This window comes from Erpetoichthys calabaricus, chromosome 6 (assembly GCF_900747795.2).
Source record: "Erpetoichthys calabaricus chromosome 6, fErpCal1.3, whole genome shotgun sequence".
Lineage (NCBI taxonomy): Eukaryota > Metazoa > Chordata > Cladistia > Polypteriformes > Polypteridae > Erpetoichthys > Erpetoichthys calabaricus.
In genome coordinates, this window is record NC_041399.2 from 34,989,961 (window position 1) to 35,015,440 (window position 25,480).

General features: G+C 39.5%; 1 protein-coding gene across 11 annotated transcripts in view; it reads right to left on the reverse strand.

The window, feature by feature from the left end:
* LOC114653270 (nucleolar protein 4-like) overlaps window positions 1–25,480 on the reverse strand; it is a 540,745-nt gene that overhangs the window by 150,471 nt on the left and 364,794 nt on the right. For 8 of the 11 annotated variants that reach the window (XM_051929108.1, XM_051929113.1, XM_051929109.1 and 5 more), the window contains one exon: window positions 15,887–16,000. The exons of the other annotated variants lie outside the window; for them this stretch is intronic. In XM_051929108.1, the coding sequence (XP_051785068.1) occupies window positions 15,887–16,000 (114 nt within the window). The remainder of the gene's footprint in view (window positions 1–15,886; window positions 16,001–25,480) is intronic. 11 annotated transcript variants of the gene reach the window in all.

Below are 25,480 nucleotides of genomic sequence, written 5' to 3' on the forward strand. Positions count from 1 at the left end.
AGAAAAGAAGTCTCTGCATGGATCATCTGAACTTCCCAAAAAACATTGTCACACAGTTGCCAGCAGTCAAAGTGTCAAAGCATGTTCTCCAACGTCATTGAAGGCCCCGCCTGCTCAGAACATCACATCTTTAAACTGCTCCCTTCTGGGAAGGGATACAGGAGTATCCATGTACGCACTGCAAGACTGAAAAACAGCTTCTTTCTCAGGGCTGTTAAACTGCTGAATACTGTGTCACACTAATTAGCTTCCCTTATGTGCAATATTGTATTTTATTAAATAGGCAATATATTTTAAGTTGAATCGACCGTAGGGTGTTAGCCACTGATTACGCTGCAACGCTTGTGCACTTTGTTTTTATTATACATAAAGTCATCCATGCGCGTCAGTGGATCACTCTCCAGAATCATCTGAGGTAAGTTTTACCAGTCCAGATTGAGAGAGGGCACTGGCACTATGTCCTCCTGTGTTCCTGCCTCAGTACCAAGAAGACATTCGGTGAGGGCATTTGCCTCTTCCAGTCCCCCACCTATATATATCCCAAGGCAACCGGAAGGAGGCGTCAAACTGTGAAAATAGCACACTGCAGGACAGAGCTCCTACCTAGTGACTGAAGACAAACCCTTTACAAAGTCTGATGGCTCTTTTGTTTGATTTTTTGGAGTATTCACGTTCCATTTTTACACCCTGAGCACCAACTTTTATTTTCATTTGATTAAATGGGGATGACTGGGTTGGTGCACCAAACATTTCTTCATTGCTGTTTCTTTCCTCAACCAAAATATATATATTTTACCACTCAAAAATGTGTTTAGTTAAATATTTATTATGTATGGTGTTTAAGGAAAACTCAGGGAATGCCACTGTAATCTCACTGATTGCTCTCCTTCAGTGATACAATAACAATAAAGTCTTCCTATCTTCTTATCTTATCTTATAGCCCTTCTAAGTTGTAGCTACCAATGGGTGAAAGTGAAGATTATTTTTGCTACCTGAGCTCCCTGAGTTATAATATTACCCTTATCTCTCATTTCACGTAATTACACAAATTAAAAAAAAAATCAGCTCAACCAGAAATGGAATTTTGTGGCTGTATTACTATTGGGAACATGCGATTTTCATCTCCTGCATTTCATTTGCTTTCATTAAAAGATGAGACCAAATCTTGAATTGCTTTTTGCATGAATTCAGCAGCAAATTAACAGCAACCTAACATTTCTTCCAAATTTGCAACTGGAAGCAAATATGAACAGAATAAAGTAGGAAGGTACAACGCCACAAATGATAACTCCAAATACTCCTGTAACTGAAGAATTCAGCATATATACCATCTTCATCTATTTTGTGAGTCTAATTTAATCAACTATAACCTAGTTTTCTTTGCTTAGGTGGTGCTCCCCTTACAGTGCATCCCAACTGGGCTAATGGCTTGTAAAATGATGTCAAAATGATGGGTAACTGCTCATGCTTAGCTGATTGATTGGGTTTCTGACTACTAGAATTTTTTTGGGCTAATTGGGCATTGGGCTAATTCTAACTCAAACCTGTTACACTCCCCTCTCCATGGCAATGTGTTTTTGTGATGCTGCATCCTTCGCCTTGGTGAATCTGGGCTATGGCACCAATGGAACCAGGTTCTCTTTGCTGGGATGGTGATCCATTCACAGCACATTCCCACTAGACTTGCTGAATGCCAGACTGGGTCTCCAATTTGCATTAAGTTCTGTAAGCAACTACATAACCCAATTGAGCCAAAAGAAAACTCTTCCTGTCCAAGTTACTAATTGGGCTTCTGACTGCAAGGGTGTCTTGAAAGTGGGCTTGTCCAAGTCGAACCCATCTACAGAGTATTTGGCCACATGGAGCTACAGTAGAGCCTCTACAAACAGCACTGAAGGCAGCAGGAACTCTGAGCAACACCCACACTCACTTATGTACTCGGCCAGTTTCAAATTATTTGCTATTTTAGCATACACACTTTTGAGTCGGGGGAGGAAGGTGGAATACTCTGAAGAAACAGGTCGGGTTGGCAAGCATGCACTGAAACAGTGCATTGCCGCACCCATAACACGATGAAACACCACAGTATCCTGGTTGTCAACCTCCTCCAAACAGACACGCAGTCCAGTCCCACCCTCTGGAAATTACCCTCTATCTGTCGCAGCCAGGTGTTATGTGGGTGTCCCCTTGGCCTGATCCAGCCACTCGGATCCTCAACAGTGAAGATCCTGCAAACTGGATCATCCTCTGGGAATCGTGCCACATGGCTGTAGTGCCGTAACTGACGCTCCCTCACAATGCAGGTAATGTGCCTCATTTGGGACTCCATAAGCAACTGCTCATTCGACACAAAGTCAAACCAGCAGTACCCAAGAATTCTCCGAAGACACACAGAACCAAAAAAGTCCAGTCTTCATCTCAGGTCACTGGATAGCATCCATGTCTCACAACCATATAGCAAAACAGGAAGCACCAGGACTCTAAAGACTTGGACCTTTGTCCTTTTGCATAGATATAGGGAGCGCCACACACCCCTTTCCAGCGACCTCATGACCCCCCATGCTCTCCCAATCCATCTACCGACTTCATAGGAAGAGTCACCAGAGACATAAATGTCGTTGCCAAGGTAAGTAAACCTCTCAACAAGCTCGACACTCTCTCTGCAGACAGACATACTGCTGATGGCTATGCCCAAGAGATCATTAAAGGCCTGGATCTTTGTTTTTATCCAGGGCACACACAAGCCCAGACACTCAGACTCCTTGCTCAGTCTCTTAAAAGCCCCTATTAAAGCCTCCATTGACACCGCGAAGATTGCAGCATCATCAACAAAGTCAACATCACTGAATCTTTCTTCACCAACAGATGCCCCACAGCCGCTGGACCCCACAACCTTGCCCAACACCCAGTCCATGCAAGCAATGAACAGAGTAGGTGCAATAACATACCCCCGACGAACCCCAGAATCAACTGGGAAAAACGCAGAGGTTCTGCCTCCACTCTGCAGAGCACTCACAGTACCAGTGTATAGGCCGGCCATGACATCCAGCAACTTTGAAGGGATCCCGCAAAATCTCTGGATGTCCCACAAGGCAGCTCAAACAACTGAGTCGAACACTTTATGAAAACTGACAAAGGCTGCAAAGAAACTCTGCCAATATTCGTGTTTGCGCTCCACGAGAACCCTCAGTGCCAGGATGCAGTTGATGGTAGACTTCTTAGGCGTAAAGGCAGACTGCTCCGGTTGCTGGTAGGTGAGCAATTGATTACGGATTCTATCGAAGATGACCCTAGCAAGGATCTTACCCAGCACCAAGAGCAGTGTTATCCCCCTGTAGTTGCCGCAATCCAGGTGATCACCCTTCCCTTTGAAGATAGGGACGAGGAGTCCTGTTTTCCAATCAGTTGGGATTGCAGACTCTGAAATAAAGTGTGATCCTCACAAAGATCATGACCAAGTCAGGAATGAGTGAAGATCTCTTAAGCTGTCAGCAGCACTAGATACCACACAAACCTGCAACTACATTTTTTAATAATATGATAGAATATCTAATTTTATATTTAAACTACCATTTACAGAGCAGACATTTTCTTGAACTCTGCACTCTTTCAAAAGTTGGTGGAAAACTGCAGACTCTTCCAGGCTGTTTTTTAAAAACACTTTAAAGTGAGCTGAAGGGTAATCCCATTTGTTCATTTGAAACTAAATCAAACATCATGGATTCCTGAGTTTTAACTGACTGAATAATACAAATATGACTCTTCTTCATTATGAAAAAAACACAGGATTCTCTGTTGCAAGTACCATAAATAATAAAGAAGCAGCAGACTCGTTTCTCATCCAGAAAAGTTGCCTTTTAGATTTTTTTTGCACAGTCTTCTACAAATCAGAACTGTCTTGATTTTTCATGAGTGTAAGAAATTTCTGACAGAATCAAATATGTGATTTCAACAGATGTATTTTTCATTGCCCTCTGGTTTAATTCCCTCAGATCTGTTCCTTCTTTTAGAATAACACACTGTCAGCTCCATTCTGGTTTCTTCAGCATCTGACCAACACACTTACGGCAGTGCTGTTTGCCTGCTTAGGCTAATCATATAAAATGTAAACACTTTCAAGAATAAGGATATCACTGCCTCTCAAACACAAAGCTCTCTCTATATATATAGTATGTGTGTGTGTATGTAAAGTATATATATGCCTCGAGACATTTATGAAATTGCAGTTGAACAGAATTATTAAAAGGATACAGTGGCAACCAACCTTCCCAATGGCAAAGACATCTTGCTTTTATGGAGTATGTACATATTATTTTATTAAAACAGACTGCTGGCACCAGAACCAACCCTGCAGCCTGTGCCTGCTTATGGCCTTGGCCTTCAGCTTGGGCTCTGAGCTGTCTGGTGCTCAGTCTGAGACTCTTTCTCAGTGAATACAACCAGCTACTGTATAATGACCTCAAGAATGGTCTGTATCCTGACTTTTCAATTGCTTTCTACTCTCATGTGTAAGTGAGTGTAAGTGTGCACAGTAAAGAACTTCTATACCTTGAAGGGTTAGATTCTGCGGTCTACCCAAATCTGTCCAAATATTCTCAAAACAATCTGAAATTGACAGATGAATGAAAAATTTCATGCAGAACCTTCAGAAAGTATTCAGGTCCCTTTACTTTTTTTTTTTTTTTTTTTACATTTTTTTATGTTGTAGCCTTACACTTAAATTGTTTAAAGTAATTTTTCCTCCATCAAAGAACACTCGATACCCCACAATAACAAAGCAAAAACAGGAATCTAGGATTTCTTACAAATTTATTAAAAATTTACAAAAATGATCACATTGCCACAAGTGTTCAGGCCCTCAGATCTGGCTCAGGTGCACCCCATTCTAATGATCATTGTTGGGATGCTTCTCCACCTTGTTTATAGTTCACACTTGGTCAATTTATTTAATTGCACATAATTAGGAAAGGTAATCACCTGTCTATATAAGGCCCCACATTTGAGCAAAAACCAAGCCATGAGGTCAAATGAATTGTCTGCAGAGTTTAGTGGCAAAATTGTGTTGAGGGACAGATCTGGAGAAGGCCACAAAAAAACTGTGTACCATTGAAGGACAGCCACAACTGTTCCTAGAGTTGGCGGCCTGGCCAAACTGAGCATTTGGGGGTTTGGAGAACCTCGGTAAAAGAGGTGACCAAGAATCTGATGTGGTCACTCTGGCTGAGATCCAGAGAACCTGTATGGAGATGGAAGAAACTTTTACAAGAACAAACACCACTGCAATATTCCACTAAGTTGTGCTTTAAGGACGAGGGACCAAATGACACATGAAAGCCCATCAGGAGTTTGCAAAAAGGCACGTAAAGGGCTCTCAGAATGTGAGAAACAAGATTCTCTGGTCTGATGAAACCAAAATTGAACTGTGTAGCCTCAGTTTTAAGGGTCATGTCTAGAGTGCAAAACCATTCCAACGGTAAAGCTTGATGGTGGCAGCTTGATGCTGTGGAGTGGTTTTTAAGCAGCAATCTGGAAGACTAGACAGGGTTGAGTGAAAGATAAACAAAGCAAAGTACGTATAAACTTAGAAAGGAAAAAAGAAATGCTCCAGAGAGATCTGGACCTCAAACTGTGCTGCAAAGTTCACTTTCCAAAAGGACAAAGCTAAGGTGACATGAGTGGCTTAAGGTCAACTCTGTGAATGTCCTTGGGTATCCCAATTAGAGCCTGGACTTGAAGCCAATCAAACATCTCTGAAGAAACCTGCAAATAACTTCATCCAATCTGACAGAGCTTGAGAGGATCTGCAGAGAAGAATGGCAGAAAATCCCCAAATCTATGTGCATGAAGCTAGTCGTATCAGATCCAAGAAGACCATGTAATTGCTGCCAAAGGTGCTTCAATGGAGTACTGAGTAAAATATCTGAATAATGGTGTCAATGTGATAGTTCAGTTTATAGTGTGAATATATTTGCAAAAATTTCTAAAATCTTATTTCTGCTTTGTCATTCTGGAGTATTGAGTTCTGCTTGATGACAGAAAGATGAATTTGCAACATAATCAATCGTGTGAAAAGTGAAGGGGTCGGAATACATTCTGAAGTCACCGTAAATAGTCTTTGACCCAAATGCTATATCTGTCATAGTAATAATCATCATAATACATTTTAATTACTGTGAGCTTCTTAGATAAAATGAATTGCCACACTACTGAAGTCTGTATAATGTAGATTCTACTGTATGTACACCTACAGTAACACCTCTGAAAAAATACAGACAGAAATATAATGGGGAAAATGAACAAAAATAATAATCAGCTTACCGGGACACATACCTGTAAATTAACATGAAGAATACAAGACAGCCTGTTCCATTTCAAGATTCAAAATTGAGTTACTTTATTTTTAGTTTTTCAGGTAGCGGTTTGCCTGTCAGCTAGCTCACAGTTTAAAGTTGTACTGGCTGTCATCAGCACCTGATTTGTTGGTACCTGTCATTGTCATTTCATTGTGTCATGTTTATTTTTCACTACGCCTAGACATTATTATTTTTGTTAGTGATATTTCCGATCCTAAGTCTAATGCATAAATAAAAGACTTTTGGAGTCCAGAAGTGGACACTGCTATGATAACATGCTACAATATAAGATCAAATAAGATCGGAAATCTTCAAACACGCCTTGGCCTACACATAAGACAGAGGAGGACCATCAAACCCCTGAGCAAAAGTGTCAAACTTAATGATAAATTTCATTTAGTCTGACTAATGAATTAAATCCAGAAATCTCTCAGAAAACAAAAATAGTCAAAGCTATTCAATATTCAAAAGAAACCAAAAAAGAACTTCAAGAACTAAATATAAAAAGAATTTTGTATTGTCTCAGAAGAAAAAAGGTGACAGCTTTTAAGGAGAGGAAATAAGACATAGGCAAAAACATGTTAAGATTGTAAGCAAAAATCAAAGTTGAAGTGGTACTAGCAGGAGTTGTTAACAAAATGGAGACCAGAAATTGAGAAAACGCTAAAAAGTCTTAAGGGATATATCAACAAGCTCAGACAATGGCAGAATGGCAGAAAAAATTACCCTTTTAATTGTTCTTTGTAATCAGCATTGAGGTCGTGACCTGTGTGGCCACTCCCAAAACAACCAGCTAGCGTCATAGCAATTAGACAGATAGATAGATAGATAGATAGATAGATAGATAGATAGATAGATAGATAGATAGATAGATAGATAGATAGATAGATAGATAGATAGATAGATAGATAGATAGATAGATAGATAGATAGATACTTTATTAATCCCAAGGGGAAATTCACATACTCCAGCCGCAGCATACTGATAAAAAACAATATTAAATTAAAGAGTGATAAAAATGCAGGTATAACAGACAATAACTTTGTATAATGTTAACGTTTAACCCCCCGGGTAGAACTGAAGAGTCACATAATGTGGGGGAGGAATGATCTTCTCAGTCTGTCAGTGGCGCAGGACGGTGACAAGTCACAAAATGGTGTGAAAATATGCTATAAATATACACGTTACAAAATAAAATTCAACATGTTAAACATAAGCCAAAAATAAATAATAACTACAGAAAAATACTCCTGGAAGTCTAAAACAGAAAAGAATGAAACACAAACAAATATAAACTCTCTAAGACCAAATGGGTCTAAAATCCAAAATTCAAAATCCTCGATACAAAAGCAATTAGATGAAAAAACAAAAAAAAAAAATTCAAAAATCAAATATGAACACAAAACTGGCAAACAATGGAAAGAACAAAGAAGGAAGTAACAAGTACAAGCTTTGAGGAGCTGAAGATTCAGCAAAGAGCTGAGACAATTGGATGGTATATGTAGGGCTGGTTAGTTCACACCTGAAGGACATACACACCTTATTGTAGATGAAGGGCTGGGGCAAAATTACAAGAAATACAAAAAGCGAACAAAGAGAAAAATGACAGAATTCACAAAAAGTGCAAAATCTCCCAAAGAAAGAAATACTTGGAACAGAAGCACAGTATTCAATTAAAATGAAAGAATTTCCCAGGAAAATCCCAGGATCATTGGAGTGTTTACAGTAACCCCTTTTTAAGTAAAATTGACTTCCTAGTTTGTGATACCTCACTGTCTATAAGTATTCCTAGTCCAAGCTCCAGTGCCAATTTGTGAGTCAACTCCCTGAGAAGAACACTTTTATTAAACTTATTTTGTGGCCTTTGATGGTGCCTATACTGCCCTTATTGAATGTTTGTGATTATGCAATTAATAAATTTTGGTACTTAAAACAAATTCTTGACATATGTGAATGTATTGTGATCTCCTTTGTCTATGCTCTCGATTGCCAAATCATATGCAGTTCCATTCAGGTAATGAGAACCTGTTTTGTATTGAAAGGCAATAGGAAACACTCAGCCATCATGCAAGGCTTGCTTTAGCCAACTTAATTACAGCGTTTGACCAGTGCTGATAGATTTATAAAAATTACTGATTTTTTTGTGTTGCTACATTATATTATCTTTAAGTTTTCTTTTGGTTTTATGTAGTCTTTTTTTGTCAGTTTTAACACTGCTTATTCCCTTTTGGAATTGTTTTAGAAAAACACAAAAAGTTCTGAAACCCTACACCGCAGATGGCCACCACCCATCATTTTTTCTAAATGCAGCTGCCCACCTTCTTTCCCAAACCGCCCATCCTTAGCTTTTTACTGATATGACGTTTTAAGAAGTTGACTTGGAGATGCACATTTACTTCACAAACGGATTTAGAAATAAACTCAGAGTAGAAAAACAGCAAATTGATCATAGTCAGAACAGACTTGTAAAGGTTGTTGTGACAGTGCGGGTCCTTCTCCATGCTCCCTCTTCCAGATTTGGGAGCCCTCGAACCCAACACGGTCGGTAATGTAACTGGATGAACTGTTCTGATGGGTACAAATCAAACTGAGCAAGGGGTTGGTGCAAAAGGTGCAATACTCAAACACAAAAAAACAGTGCCCAAAGTGCACTGCTTCAAAAACAGTACATAAATAAATAATCCATAAAAACAGAATGAATAAAAGTGGAAGTTAAAATAATCCAAATAAATAAATCCTTTAAAATGAGGTTAAAAACAACAGGCTGGAAATAGTCCCTTTTTAAAAACCTGGTGCCTTCTTCCTTCTGCTTGGCAGATCCCTCACTCCCGCTGCCTTCTGTGGTGAGCCAACCACCTTATGGGACACTCCAGCTCCCGAGATAGCTCAGCTGGAGCGACCGCTTCATACTGCCCCCACCGAGTGTCAGCCTAACACTCCTCCTGAGTGTCTCTCCTCCCAGCTGCCTGCACTTATCAGCGAACCTGCTCGCTCGCTCACTCCTGCACAAGCTCTTACGGCTTCCAGCCTTCCTCTTCTTTCCACTAACCTCCATTCTCTTTTCTTCTTTCTCCCCTCCGCACTCGCGCTCCTCCTACTTATAATAGGGACATGGCACGGGTGTGGTGATCAGCAGCTCCCGGCGTCAATTACGGACATGGGCGATCCTGCACCTGTGCACTGCAAAGCGGAAATGCCCCTCCCACATTGCGCCCGGGAACTGCTTTGGCCACACGACCATGCCCCCCTCCTGAGGCTGGGATTGCGGTGATTATTTATTTAAAGAGCTGGCCATTCATTTAGAACTGCGGACCCACTATACCACAGTTGTTCGCCAAGAAATATCAAAACCATGGAATACTAAACTTTCAAAGAGCACTAAGTTCACTGGTTGAATCCATATCTCAGAGACAAAGCATCCTAATTTCTTAGCTCAGGAACAAGTTAACTGTTTTGAAAATGGGATCTTTTTAATTTAGTTTACAATGCAGTAACTTATCACATTTCTTGCAACAGTGATATTCAAAAAATAAGATTGATAATACAATGTTAATTGCATACATATTTTTTAACAAGCTTTTACAACATCATCTATTTTAAAGCTGAGCCCAAACAGGTTTGTGGTGTCTCAAATGGCTTTTATAGGCAGTAGATTCTGAATCAAGTGAAGTAAAAAATGCATTTTTAGCAGTATTATTAGTTGTTAGTTGTGGAAGGTCTATTACTAACAGTAGTTCGAATTTTTGTAATCAAAACATTAAGAGGTACCAGTGGCGGACCGTGCATTTCACACCTAGGCCTTCAGTAGTGCTCCGTCTGAATCAACCCGCCCCTCAAAAACTAATTTATGGTTATAAAAACCATCTTAATATGCAGAAATACAGTATAAAGAGCCGTTGCATCGCAGATAGATAACTCCTGTAGCCACAATAAATGCTTTTATTGAATAGACAAACCAGGGGTGAACAAGTTCCTTTCTACTGCAGCTACAGCCGTGACACACATAAAAAACATCAATAATAACTCATAAACTTGCAATATTATTTAGGAAAATCACAACATTTTACTCACCAAAAATTTGGATTATTTGTAAATAAAATCCATCCTCCTCTCTTTCCTCAAATACAGTTCAATTACTCTGTTGTACAGATTATCCGTGCGCTTCAGTTCCATCACGAAGTCCCTTTCTATCGCCATCGAAGCTAATGCTGAAAGTCGAACCTGCCCTGTCGTATTTCTGGCATAAGTTTTAATTCGTTTTAGGGCTGAAAATGTCCGCTCGACAGAAGCAGTGGACACGGGAATAGTCACCGCCAAACATACCAATGTGTACAGCTGCCCCATGCTCTCATTCAGATTTTTCTGATGAAGGAAGTCAAGGAGATCAGTGGGAGATTTTCCTGCAAAATCATCCATGGCATACATTACAGTCAGTTCTGTTTTTAGCCGAGACAGATCAAAAAGTGTATTCCCGAAACTTCTGGGGGTCGAGGAGCGTGAAAAACATCAGTTTTTTGTGGTCTTGAAATCTGGTCTGTGTCTGGCAAATAATATTGTCCAGAATCCTGCCATGGAGTTGGCGGTAGTGCTTGCGAGGATCTTGCGCTTGACCTCTTCGTGCGCTCGGAGCGCCTGCGGTGCGTTCAGTGGCCTCGTAGAGTTCCTCATATCGGCTTCTATCTCGCTCAACGGTGTCATAGAACTCCTTTACCCTAGCCAGACAAAACTGCACATCCAGTTTTTTGTCCTGTAGTATTGAAAAGAGCACCTCTGAATACTCAAAAATGCCATTGAATGTGTGAAGCAAAAAACAAAACTCAAAATCATCCAGATGTGCTTTAAATCCATCAGCACAGCGCACTGTGTCCTCATCATACTCATCATGATGCTCCAGAATGTGATGAAACAGTTCCTTTAGAGCATCACTCTTCTCTATCCAATCAACGGGTCTGAATACGGTGACTTTGCCGTACGCCTGCTAGAGGGCCCTAGTGAAACCAACTCAAAACTGATTGGTTGAAGCAACAGCTTAATCAACATTTATTTTGTGTTAGAGGGCCTGCAGAACGGATTGTGAAGGCATCTGGGCAGACTTCTTTGACTTTGACCCTGCCTGGCAACAAATGATGGCTGAAATGTGATTGGTTAAATGCTTTAATACGAAAACACATGTCTGGAAGCAGCACAACCATCGGAAAAGCTATGAACAGAAGCGGACAGACTATTTGGAATTATTTAATAAGTATTCATGGACAAAATATAATTAACATCAGTTTGTGATTCAGATATTTTTTTAGGCCAGCAGAGAAGGCCTTGCAGGCCCTGACGGTCCGCCACTGAGAGGTACCCACCAGAAAGTTACTATGTTGAAGCTTACTGCTAAAACTGTTGGCTCCTTTGGACTGTGAAGGAGATCATGTGGTTGTGTCAGTTTGACAATAAACTACAGTGTAAGAAAAACCATCATCTTCTGCAGATTATGCAGCAGTGAGGTTGATTTATGTGTAACATAAATACTAAGTACTTGAATATTCACTATATGCATAATCCAGCCATATTTCCTGATACATTCAATTTCAGGTAAGTTCTGTTTTTTTTACTTGTTTTACTTTTATGGTCATGAAGATTTGTTTCATTTACTCGCTCTGATTTTAAACAGCAGGAGAAGTGAGCTGCTGTGAATGCGGTTTGCTCGAGTCACTTGTGCTACTCCTATAGAGAGCACCAGGCAGCCACTGCCACTCATGCGACTCTACCGGTGTTTTATGGTTTGCACTGAAAACAGACAGTCAGATGAGTAAAAGATGAAAATATATACAAGTTGAAGTTGCCTCTCTCACGATAATTTAAAACAGTAGACTAATCCATTATTGAAGTTGCACAGAAGGTTTCTCTGTTTTAAGATAGACAAGTTAGAAAAGCTTTGTAACTTGAGTTTTCCAAATGTACAAAAATTTGCACACTACACACTCTCTGAGATAACTCAAAAAAAAATGAAACATTCCCAACAAATATCCTTGAAAATACTCATAGTATTTCAATAAAAAAACAGTCCCCTTTAAGCCAAGCTCTTTCATACAGACAGACAAACAGAGACAGACAGACATGATGATGACAGAAGGTGTTTTTCACATTAGATGCAAGTGCACCTAAAAAGAGCAGAAAAAAGGGGCCAGATGAATTTATACACAGAACAGCTAAAATGAGTCTGGACAGAGGACTATATTTTACAATTTTTAAGTTCTTTTTTCTAGACCAGTATTTTTGGAAGTGGGCAGTCTTCCCTAAAACAAAGTTCAGACAAGTGAGCATTTGGCATAATCAGTGTGAAAGATCAAAGAAGTAAATATATAATTACAACTGCAGAAGTAATAGGGTGGCACAGTGGTAGCGCTGCTGCCTTGCACCAAAGAGACTTGGGTTTATGTCTCGGGCCCTTAGTGTGTGGTGTGTGTGTGTCTGCCCTATGATGGACTGGCAGCCTGTCCAGGGTTTGTTACTGCCTTGCGCCCTAATGCTTGCTGAGATAGACTCCAATAGATCCCCATGATGCTGTTCAGGATTAAGCAGGTTAGAAAACGACTGAGTGTAGAAGTAATAAACACAAGCAGAACTTATTTTCGACATATTCTGTAATATGACACTGAGAATCATGGTAAAAAAATATAAATAGATCTGATTTGGGGTGAGATAAGGAATGAGGCATGAATAATAGAACTGAAGACAAAGCTAACGCTATTGATATTGCACCTCCTTGTGTCCTGATGCTGGACTGAAATCAACATCTCGTTATTGTCAAGCAGCAAAACTTATAGGGAGATTGAAGCACACTAATATGACAACAGTGTCATGTTTTCCACACGTATTAGGATGGGACCCATCCAACTTCTGTTTTTACTTCAGACTACTGACATCTGTATCTGTAGCTCAACAATACTAATCATACTGTATGGGAGAGAAAAAGGGAACTATAAAGGAAGTCTGGCAAGACCCGTTCACTCTGTCATTGTGTGTCATGTCACCGAGAAAAGACACAAGTCGAGTTTACTCCCCACTTCCTTGGTTTAGCCTTTTGGCCTGGTCCCTTCCTTTTTTCTAGCATTTTGATGCCTTTGGCTCCCTTATGTCCTCTGGCCTCTGCTTGTTTTAACCTTGTGTTTGGATTTGCAGACATTAATACATTTTTCTTTGTTATACAATTGTATATCATGGCTTCTGTCCTGCTTGGTGACAAGGTACTGCTCATCTCTTTTGGTAGCTGCTCTTTACAGGTCATGCTGATTGAGTGACCACGGCTAAGCAGTGTATGCCTAACACTCTGCAGTTTCTGAAAATTGTTTATTTAAGCTTTTATTAGACAATATACTATACTAGCCAACCCGCGGCGTACCATACGCCGCATAATCAGGCTGCTTTTTTAATGATTTTTAAGCACAGGGAAAAAATTAACATTTGAAAAATCCGGAGGAGAGGGGAAGGACGCCCATTACACCCCATCCATCATGCTAGTCTGCTGATTTCTCGTTCAGTAACCTGTGAGTAGTGATGGGCGGGGTGAAGCCTCGCGAAGCATCAACACGTTTGAAGCAATTGTGTCGGAAATCGTATCGAAGCTTCGAAGCATTTGACACTCACCTCTCTCGTGACACCTCCTGGCCATTTTCATTAACGTTACAGAAACTTATGATACACTTCAATGACGTCTGTTAAAAGTCGTATTGCTTTTATTTTTTCGTAGCTACAGACTGACAACGAAGAGAAGGGTTCGTCAGCAGCTTCTAGTGTCTGATGTCTAAAAAATATAAATATAACTAATGCCGACAGGCAGAATGCACTATACGATAGCAAGAGTTAAACAAAATAAGACGCCTCACTTCATGCATTCCCGGCTCTTTCAATTAGTATTTACTTTTGCACTGTATCATTATAATCGCTCCTGTTATTAGTATTATAATTAACCCTGATCTTTTCTTGAGATCACATTTAATAGCCTTAAATGTTTTCTTTGGTCTGTCTTAATTAAAACGGAATAGACAGAAAATAAAGGTTTATCCCTGTAGTTTGCCATGATATAGGTAAGCACATTTGAGAAAGAAAATGTGAAATCCTTAAATCACAGATGTCATTATTCGATCAAGTATTAAAATCTGCAGTGCTTCGAAAGCTCAACACAGTGTCGAAACCTTAGTATAGAACAGCCCATCACTACCTGTGATTCACGTAGAGTTTTCATTGTTGTTTGTGATTCTGGCCGCTTTTCGCGTACTGAGTTATTCGGGAGTCACAGTTGAGAAATGTGGCGCTGCCTCTGTGTGTGTGCGTGGCTCTCTCTCACGCGCTGCCTGTGTGTGCGCTTGTCTCTCTCTCTGGCGTTGCCTCTGTGTGTGTGCGCGTCTCTCTCTTGCGCGCTGTCTGTGTATGCCTCTGTCTCTCTCTGGTGTTGCCTCTGTGTGTGTGTGTGTGCGCGGGCGGCTCTCTCTCTCGCGCTGCCTCTGTGTGAACCAAGATTCCACTGAGGTTGACTAATGAAAAGTCAACATAGCTCAGAGCTGCAAGTGGAATGTAGCACAGACAAACAGAAATGACGGCATGTTTTTCGAGGCGTCGCGTCCGAGTTGGTGGGCGTGACTGTGATTTTTTCGTCGTATCCGATGGTCTAAGAGTTGGTGGGCGTGGCTCCTTCCTGCGTGCGCCATTGGCGTCTTACTTGTCGGCGGTTTAGTGAATCCACGCCCCTTCCGGCGTGCTTTCCATGGTCGGCTACTTGTCTCCTGGCTTAGTGAATTATATATATAGATGTATTAATGACAGAGCACAATGTTAAAACCTGCAGTGTTACATTTCATTCTTGTGTTTGGTTCACACTGTTTACAAATAAAGTTTATGAAGACCTGCTCCACTACTACATTTTTTACATTACATTTTCTGATTTTCCATCTAGATAAGAATGTGCAGAATTTGGAAAACCATTTTAGGAACCATTATGGCAATCTCATTCATTCAAGCTCATTCTTTGGCTCATTTTATGAACCTGCTCATTTCATAGTGCCAATACAAAAATTACCCAAACACCAGAAACACTCCAGAGGTGTAAGAGAAGGTTCTCTCCTTTATCAAGTTATGATATACAAATGATGTATAATAAATACCAGCATAACTCTTCCACTTGTACAAAAAAGGGGAGAGGAGTTTTGCTTTCTTAGATGTTCTCCACTCAGCCTGAAGTAGAAGAGTCAGCAGCATATTTCTGTATGCTTTTGAGAAATATTTAATTAACAAACTGTACATGAAACCTGTATCTGAGTCTCTTATGGAATACTCAAAGATCTATCTATCTATCTATCTATCTATCTATCTATCTATCTATCTATCTATCTATCTATCTATCTATCTATCTATCTATCTAATATATGACTTAAGGGTTAATTGCATACCACAGCATTACCAATTTACTGTAAGTACGGTTAGAGTTGGAACAAAAGCTACAGCACGGTAAACATTTTACCAGTGAGAAACCAGGATCAGACAGATACCTGTGGTCTTTCGAGACGCATCCTCTTTGCGGCATTTCTGCTTTCACTCTCGCAAGCTGAGGCCAAAATGTTCTCTGCTGCCGCTGAAGTGAGGTGTGAAGGAATAGGTCGGGACTAGGGTGGAAAACAACAATTTAAGATGGTTAATTATCAGTGCAGTCATTTTCTCATTACACTCATGCAAAAATATACACTAATGTACCACAAACTAAACATAAAGTGAGCATGCAATGAAATGACTTTTTCACTCCTGTCCATTTTAAATAGCAAACACTATAATGGCAAACTCAAAATGAAGACTGACTTACCAAGGTAAATTAGGATAGATATGAAAAGAAAAATTAAAAATTTTACAGACACCCCAGCTCTATATTCAGCAATTAGTACTTACAGAATCACTGGAAAGGACTCTTTTGCACCCTAAATTCATGACACTTTTCATTAATTTTCACAAATAGTGTAAACCACTATTCAAACTGAGGCCCAACATATTGTTCACAACCAATTGATAGCCTAAAGCTTAGATTAAAAGGTTTCACAACATACTGTAAAGCTCCATTTATTCTAGATGACAATTCATCAAGTGTCATGCTGCCCATACTTTGCAGACACCCAACACAATTGAACCTTTGTTACATTATCCAACTTTACAGAGGCTTTAGACTGCCACAAGGCCAGCATCTTTCTGAGTTATAATTATTTAACATTTAATATTCAACCAAGATAAAGTTTTCAGTATCCATGGCTTCACGCAGCTCATATGACATCAAATTTGATGATATACTAGGATATTCCAAACAAAAGAAAAGAGGCAGGTAAAAAAAAAACAAAAAACACAAAAAACACTGAAAGATGATTGTAATATGGTGTACATCTCCCAGACTTTTCAAAAAGAAAAAATGCTAGTAATATTCAGAACCGCATAATCTGCAGAGCACTCGAAGTGATTTCACATTACTGTACTTCTGCCAGATGACAAGGCCTCACAATTTAGAATTCAGTCTGCTACAAGAAACTGGAACAAAAAGTAATACACATCATGGCCTCTTCAGGTCCCATAACTCACCGACAGCTGACTACACTTAACAAAGTTATCATTCAGAGAATGTCACTCGTAAAACATGTTATTACTTCTCTACACCACTGTCACGTTTACTGATGGCGCAGCTGTGGTAGACCTGATCTCTAACAACAATGAGCAGGCTTACCTGGATGAAGTGGAGAGCCTGTCACACTGGTGTCAGAACAAGAGTCTTCTCCTGAATGTCAGCAAGACAAAGGAGAGGAAACAGCTGAGGCACAACCACCTCCTTCAGAATTAACAGCACTGCGGTGGACAGTTTCAGATACCTCAGTGTCCACATCACAGGGGACCTGACCTGATACAAACAAATTGACACCTTGGTGGAAAAGGCAAAGCAATGTCACTACGACCACAGGTATCCTCCCAGACACTAAAGAATTGCTAGAAATCCACAGCTGGAAGTATCCTGACAGGAAGTATTACCCTCCTGGTTTGGAAACCGGACACAGCAGAGAGTGGCGCGGTCAGCTAACTTTCAGGACATCTATACCAAGCAATGCTGGACCCTGACAAAGAAAATAAAATCGTCCGAGATACCAGCCAACCCAACAATGGCCTCTTCTCTGTGCTGCAGTCGAGGAATGCTAACACTGCCTGAAGACCAGTTTTTAGAGCCTAAGGAGGCGCTTCTTTCCATAGTCCAGTCAGTGCCTAGTACTTATCGTTAATTCTCTTATTTATTTTGTGATATATAATATTGATATAATGCTTTAATTGAACATATTGATATTTACAGATAGTTATAGAGCTGAGTATTTATTGTTTATTGTGTTCTTCTTCTACTACACAGTGCTGGAGTTCAGCAAGAAAGAATTTCACTACATATTATATTGTGAATAATTGAATGTAACAAATAAAATTTGACTTGACTTGTTTTGTCCAACCACTTTCCTAACCTGCTTTGTCTGCTTTTGTCTCAAGAAGTGCTGCAGCCTACATTGGCAACCGTGGCTGCCAGACGTCATTTCATTTAACTGCAACGTGCCTGAATTGGGCAAAGTGCACAAAAAGTCGGGATCAAACCCAGGTCCTAGAAAATGTGAAACGACTTTGTTCAAGCCAATTTGACAATAATTATAAGGCGAGGTAATACAAAAAATAAAGAAATAACAGAAACACATGACAGAACATCCAAACATTTTAGCACCACTAGCCTCTCCATTTAAAATTTAGAGATGAAATGATCTTTAATCAGTACATCACTACATCAAGCACCTGCACGATTGTTTAATAATCGCAAGAATTACCTGCATGATTGCTTAATAATTATATGAACTGTTACTAATTTAAAATATGTTTTTCTACTGAAACCTCCTTGTGGTGTATATCTGATTAAACTGAATTAAAGAGCTTATATACATAGAAGGAATCCAGGTTAAGTGTACATCTACTGTATTGTCCGGGTGGCCCGCAGCCCACTATTTAAAGCAGCCTGTACTGACCCAGTATTGAAGGGGCATACTATGGTTCAGTGAAATAATACAAATAATTTTAACAGTCCGCTTTGTAGGGGGCAGCCATGATTTCACAAAAAGGATTCTGAGACTTCTGAACAAATATGGAGTAGTAAGTGAAACAAGTGTTTTCAAATTTATCACATGATTGAAAGGGAAAATAATGGCTGCCAATTATTTCTGCACATCAAGCAAAATACAGTACAGTATATGCTCAACAAGAATCATTCTGGCATCATCCCAATGACTGGGTCGCAAAAAAAATACTTCAGAATTATTTCAGCAGGTCAAGAAAGTAATTTTTTCACATAAAATAATTGTTTCCCAGTGTAAGTAACTTGACTACAGACAACTTACTAAGCTCCTCTGGCTATAAGAAAAAATAACTACTTTCCCGCATTTCTAGAAATCTGCACACAACTGCTCAGAAAAAAAGAGTAATAAATGGAATTAACTGTTTCTGCGACAAATGCCAAGTCTGCTAGAAAACCTGTCATGTGACAGAACTAATGTCCAAGCAACAAAAAACTCCTTATATTTCTAGGTTTAACCTACAACTGGCAGCCAGTGTATAATTAAAAAGAGCCCATGCTTGCAGCGCCATTTATGTAAGTTGGATCAGAATGTAGACAGGCGGGCCAAGCCATTTCCTGTTAACTATGACTTAAATGGTGGGCAAACACTGAGGAATTGAAATGGCCAACACCTGCCGTTGGAGCCGGCTGGCATTAGACAAGGTCAACGTAACGTCTGCTTGATTGTTGCTTACCGCAGCAGACTGTGAAGCTCCTTCTGAAGTCTCAGAGTCCAGTCATTGCAGGTGACCTTTTTCACTCAGCTTGGATCAGTCTAATCATTAATTGTCTTTCTTGTCTTTGCTGGAGCCCATAAATAAATTTGTTGTTTTTGAAAATCCTTTCTGTTGTGCATTTCAGTTCTTTTACATCATAGTCATAAATAAAATGCATACTCAGTTACACATTTTTTAAGGCCAGCAAGGTTAAGGAGGCGAATCTTTCGCAAAACCATCCACCCATTCCGCAACTTTCTGAAAATGTTTTCCTGTACAAGGTTATGGAAAAATCAGAAGCTATTCTGACAGTAACATGAACAAAGAAAGAACCAGCCCTGGACTAAATACCAAAATGGAAGACAACATTATATGAGACCAATGGAGATTTGCCAATTGACCTAACTACAGCTCTTTAAATTCTAAAAGGCAAACAGGGTCCTTAAAGAAAAAATCATATCAACACAGATAGAACAAGGAAACAACATACAGAAAGTATATAACCATTGAATAAAAGGATGTCCCAAAAACCTTTCAGATCAGGGTAATGCAAATAAATAAAGACCGGAGCAGATGCATTGGCAGAAAAAGATGTTTATTTGTCCCCACATTAACATAAATTAATTCTTTTATCATAGCATCCATGTGATATTGATATATATGGGGAAGCAGTAGTTAGTTTTATTGTTTCACATCCACAGAAATTACTCATTATGTGTCAGGGAACAGCAAGATAGATAGATAGATAGATAGATAGATAGATAGATAGATAGATAGATAGATAGATAGATAGATAGATAGATAGATAGATAGATAGATAGATAGATAGATAGATAGATAGATAGATAGAGAAAGGCACTATATAATCGATAGATAGATATATACAGAGTGAAAGGCACTATAGATAGATAGATAGATAGATAGATAGATAGATAGATAGATAGATAGATAGATAGATAGATAGATAGATAGATAGATAGATAGATAGATCTGCGGTGGGCTGGTGCCCTGCCCGGGGTTTGTTTCCTTGCCTTGCGCCCTGTGTTGGCTGGGATTGGCTCCAGCAGACCCCCGTGACCCTGTAGTTAGGATATAGCGGGTTGGATACTGGATAGATAGATAGATAGATAGATAGATAGATAGATAGATAGATAGATAGATAGATAGATAGATAGATAGATAGATAGATAGATAGATAGATAGATAGATAGATAGATAGATAGATAGATAGATAGATAGATAGGCACTATTTAATTCACAGATGAAGCTCGCTCAGATAGATAAAATTGTTCAAATGAAAAAATAGACCTTCAAAAATATATATTTTTTCTCAAAATGCACATGGCCCTGAGCATTTTGTTTTAGGGGTCAAGAAGATGGAAGAACACATATATAGTGAACTGAGTCCATTCCTCTGAAATTCAGAATCTCTCAAGATCCTTTAGAGTCCTTGGACCTTTCTTGCAGAAGCTTGCCTGTTGAGTTTGGGCTAGGCTGCCTGGCATAAGGCCTACCTTGGAGTTCAGACCTGTAAAGAAGGTAGCTCTATTCTTTGGTGTCTTTTTGAAGACCTACACCCATTTTTTTAAGACAGGGTCACTACAGTAGCTATCACTAATATTTTGATGGCTGCTTTTCAAAGCAACAGCCTGTGATGTGTGAACTCATTGTGTCCCACCATTTAAGATGTAAACAGAGAACAGCCCAACCAAACCTGTGTGGAAAAGAAAAAGAGAAGAAAATGGAGAACTCAAGAAATGAAGAAAATGGGCTTTCAGGAATTTAAGGACAGAGGACTGGCACTTGAGACTTTGCAGCCAGCACAAAAGTCAATATTATAGCTTATGTTTGTTTGTGTGTGCTCTGCATTATTTGGCTATGAAAATGTGTCAACTTAGTCATACTCTTACTAAACTAGGACATCCGAAAGAGCTGAGAAGTTGTGAGGGAGTAGTGTAACCTGTCATCCCCTGCGATTCCTAGTTATGTAATCTGACATTAGCAAGGCAACAAGATCCAGTGACTTGAAGTCCTGTAGTGTGATTCTTAAAATTGGTCACTCAGCTCTGGGTCACGAGGAACTGAAGCCGATCCACACAGCACTGGGTGCAAGACAGGAAAATAACTCTGCACAAGGTGACATCCTATCACAGCATTTTATGAAAAATGTCAGAAACCAGATTGATTTATTATGGTATAAAAATAATTCTGCTCAAAATACCACTAACTCAGGGCAAAACACATACACTCTGAAGTTATTAATATACTTCTGTTTCGCATTATTAATTGATTAGCTCTTTAAGTGGCACTTAGTTTAATAATCTTTGGTGTACCTTTTGGTTCTTTTCCCTCCACACTGCATGCAATTTTATTTAACAAATCGCTGTGGTTTTATGAACTATATTTAGAACTACAATCCTGCAAAATGCCATGAGGTATCTTTAAGTGCAGAAAGTTAGATTGCTGGGTGATAATTGCACTTCCCACAGTTCACACTGAATGGATGATCATAGAGAAGTGTTCATTTTAGGGCTACACAGAAATATGTCATGAATCTTAGCCTGGCTTTCTCAACACTAACTCCTGAAATTCCTAGCTTTACAGAGATTTAAATTTCATTAGTGAATTATGTGTCTGCTATCTGCATGAGGTTAGAGTGTTTTATTTCATGCTAATGATCACTCTTATTAAAAGCTTCCTGACATTAACAATACTGAAAAATCAGTGTCATGACTGTCTGATGGATTCAAACGCAGTTGTATTTTTATTTTTTTCATCAGTCTGCTGATAACAGGACTCATTGAGTGCATAGCAGCTACTGCGTTTCACATCCAGTGGCTCTATAAAGGGCGGGATGGAAATGGTAATTATCAAACATGAAGGAAACAAAGCCTCAGGGTCTGCCTTAGAAACCATTTAGGTTGTTCATAAAAACCTCGAAGACAGAATAGACAGAATTCTATTGAAGATGAGTTACAAACTGAAAAGCCTTATTCAAGGTAAACTTAAAAAAGTGCGTGCATGGAGATCCATTTAATTTACATTTGTAATTAAATTGTAACAATGAAAGCACTTCTAAGAGTAATACATATAGCATGTCTATACATACAGTGAACTCATTTACACATATACTGTCATATGAAAAAGTTTGGGAACCCCTCTTAATTCTTTGGGTTTTTGTTTATCATTGGCTGAGCTTTCAAAGTAGTAACTTCCTTTTAATAGTAGTATTTCAGCAGTGACATTAAGTTTATTGGATTAACAGAAAATATGCAATATGCATCATAACAAAATTAGACAGGTGCATAAATTTGGGCACCCTAACAGAGATATTACATCAATACTTAGTTGAGCCTCCTTTAGTAAATATAACAGCCTCTAGACGCAGTCCTCCTATAGCCTTTGATGAGTGTCTGGATTCTGGATGGAGGTATTGTTGACCATTGTTCCATACAAAATATCTCCAGTTCAGTTAAATTTGATGGCTGCTGAGCACGGACAGCCTGCTTCAAATCATCCCATAGATTTTCGATGATATTCAAGTCAGGGGACTGTGACAGCCATTCCAGAACATTGTACTTCTCCCTCTTCATGAATGCCTTTGTAGATTTCAAACTGTGTTTTGGGTCATTGTCTTGTTGGAATATCTAACCCCTGTGTAACTTCAACTTTGCGACTGATGCTTGAACATTATCCTGAAGAATTTGTTGATATTGGGCTGAATTCATCTGACCCTCGACTTTAACAAGGGCCCCAGTCCCTGAACTAGCCACACAGCCCCACAGTATGATGGAACCTCCACCAAATTTGACAGAAGGTAGCAGGTGTTTTTCTTGGAAAGCGGTGTTCTTCTTCCGCCATGCAAAGTGTTTTTTGTTTTGATCAAATAACTCAATTTTTGTCTCATCAGTCCAAAGCACTTTGTTCCAAAATGAATCTGGCTTGTCTAAATAAGCATTTGCATACAACAAGCGACTCTGTGGCGTGAGTGCAGAAAGGGCTTCTTTCTCATCCTCCTGCCATACAGATGTTCTTTGTGCAAATTGTGCTGAACTGTAGAATGATGTACAGATACACCATCTGCAGCAAGATGTTCTTGCAGGTCTTTGGAGGTGATCTGTGGGTTGTCTGTAACCATTCTCACAATCCTGCGCATATGCCGCTCCTGTATTTTTCTTGGCCTGCCAGACCTGCTGGGTTTAACAGCAACTGTGCCTGTGGCCTTCCATTTCCTGATTCCATTCCTTACAGTTGAAACTGACAGTTTAAACCTCTTTTTGTAGCCTTCCCCTAAACCATGAGACTGAACAATCTTTGTTTTCAGATCTTTTGAGAGTTGCTTTGAGGATCCCATGCTGTCACTCTTCAGAGGAGAGTCAAAGGGAAGCACAACTTGCAATTGACCACCTTAAATACCTTTTCTCATGATTGGACACACCTGCCTATGAAGTTCAAGGCTTAACAAGCTAATCCAACCAATTTGGTAATGTAAGTAATCAGCATTGAGCAGTTACATGCATTCAAATCAGCAAAATAACAAGGGGACCCACATATTTGCACAGCCAGTTTTTCACATTTGATTTAATGTTATACGACTAAATACTGCTTCACTAAAAATCTTTGTTCGGAAAACACCCCAGTACTCAGATGTTCCTAGGAAATGAAAGACATACCACTGTTATCTTTTTTGTTGAAAGTAGAGTCAATTATTATGCAGGCTGAGAGGGGTTCCCAAACTTTTTCATATGACTGTATATGTTGTGACTGCTTACAAAAGCCCTGTGATACCCCAGCGCCCACAGCCATGGGCAGCAACCCTTGCCATGAGTTTATATACATAGAAGGCAATGAGGGGCAAAGACAAAGTGTGTTAATTTATAGTTTGTAAATCTCCATTAAGGCTATGTCACATTATGCAAGTTTTTCAGTTGCAGACTTCATTTACATAATCTTTGAGGCAGTTGGCGGCATATTCCCAAGAAACCCGTCACATAACATGACACACTCCAAGAACATCATACAGGTTTCATTTTGTCTTACGTTTTAGGGGTGGGTTGTGTGTGCATGAGAGCTCACAACCAATGAATGCTCACTTGGAAGTACAATTTAAATAATGCAGTGATGGGAAATAAGGAGTACAGGGGCTTTTGATATGACAAACAAAAGAGAAGCTCGTCTGTCTGATGTCTCTCTTTTTATATACCACAACAGAATAGAAACAGAGAAAAAAAGAGCCGAGACTGAAGTTGAACTCCCTGTGCCTTTCAACTCTTTGTACAGCACTGGATCCATCAGGCTGCATGTTACTGGCTGTGACAAAACGGGGTGAGCATGACTGCACTGGACCGGTGGCACTCTGCTGATAGAGTAGACATGCCCAGTGCTTTTCAGTTATTTAAACCGATATGGTCCAGCAACGAGATCAGCAACATGCGGACATACTCAACCACTAGAAATCACATAATGTGACATTGGTTTTAGGTAGGCCCAGAGGGAATTTAGGTTCTGTTATGTTCGCTTTATTCTGATTTATAATAGCCCTGCACTCTGTTGTATGTTATTGTTTGTTATAATAAATCCTTTCTTTTATCATAATTTGGCCTCATTGGCATTATACATGTTTGGGGTCTGCTAACAAATGCTTCTACTCTTCCTCGATTCATTTCCTTAATGCAAAAATAGACATCAGCCCAACTTTACCTGTGATCCTACAATTAGATGGCGCCATTTCAGACAATTTAAAGAGTTAAAGGGAGCCACAGATGGAAATCCCAAACCGTACAGCCAAAGCATACATCCAAATATTTGAAAGTGTCAGTTCCATCTGCCAATCCTCGCTGTGTACCTAAGATAGTGATTTGTGGTGCTAGGAGCGACATTCTTATTGAAAACAATTTGATAAACCAGTACCCACAGAATATTATTTAACATGCTATGCAAAATCAACAGATCTCCTCTGAGTGCAAAGCTTCCCTGTTGCCTTGAGGCGAACACCACTCAGTTACTCTGTTAGAAGAGTTACCAGGATTACACATGACAAATAACTGACAGCTGCGAGCCTCAGGCATGTTTTATATGCTTTAGCCCTGTGGATTTCACTCTCATTAAAGAATTCACATACATATTCTCCCCTTCGTCGCACCACAGGGCACGTTTTATCAATGCTGTTAAGTGAGCAAATGGAGGACTGATAATATCTCAATATATATCACATTGAAACCTGATTGTTTTCAAATGAGCTTATATTTTTGGAGGCAGATTTCGTT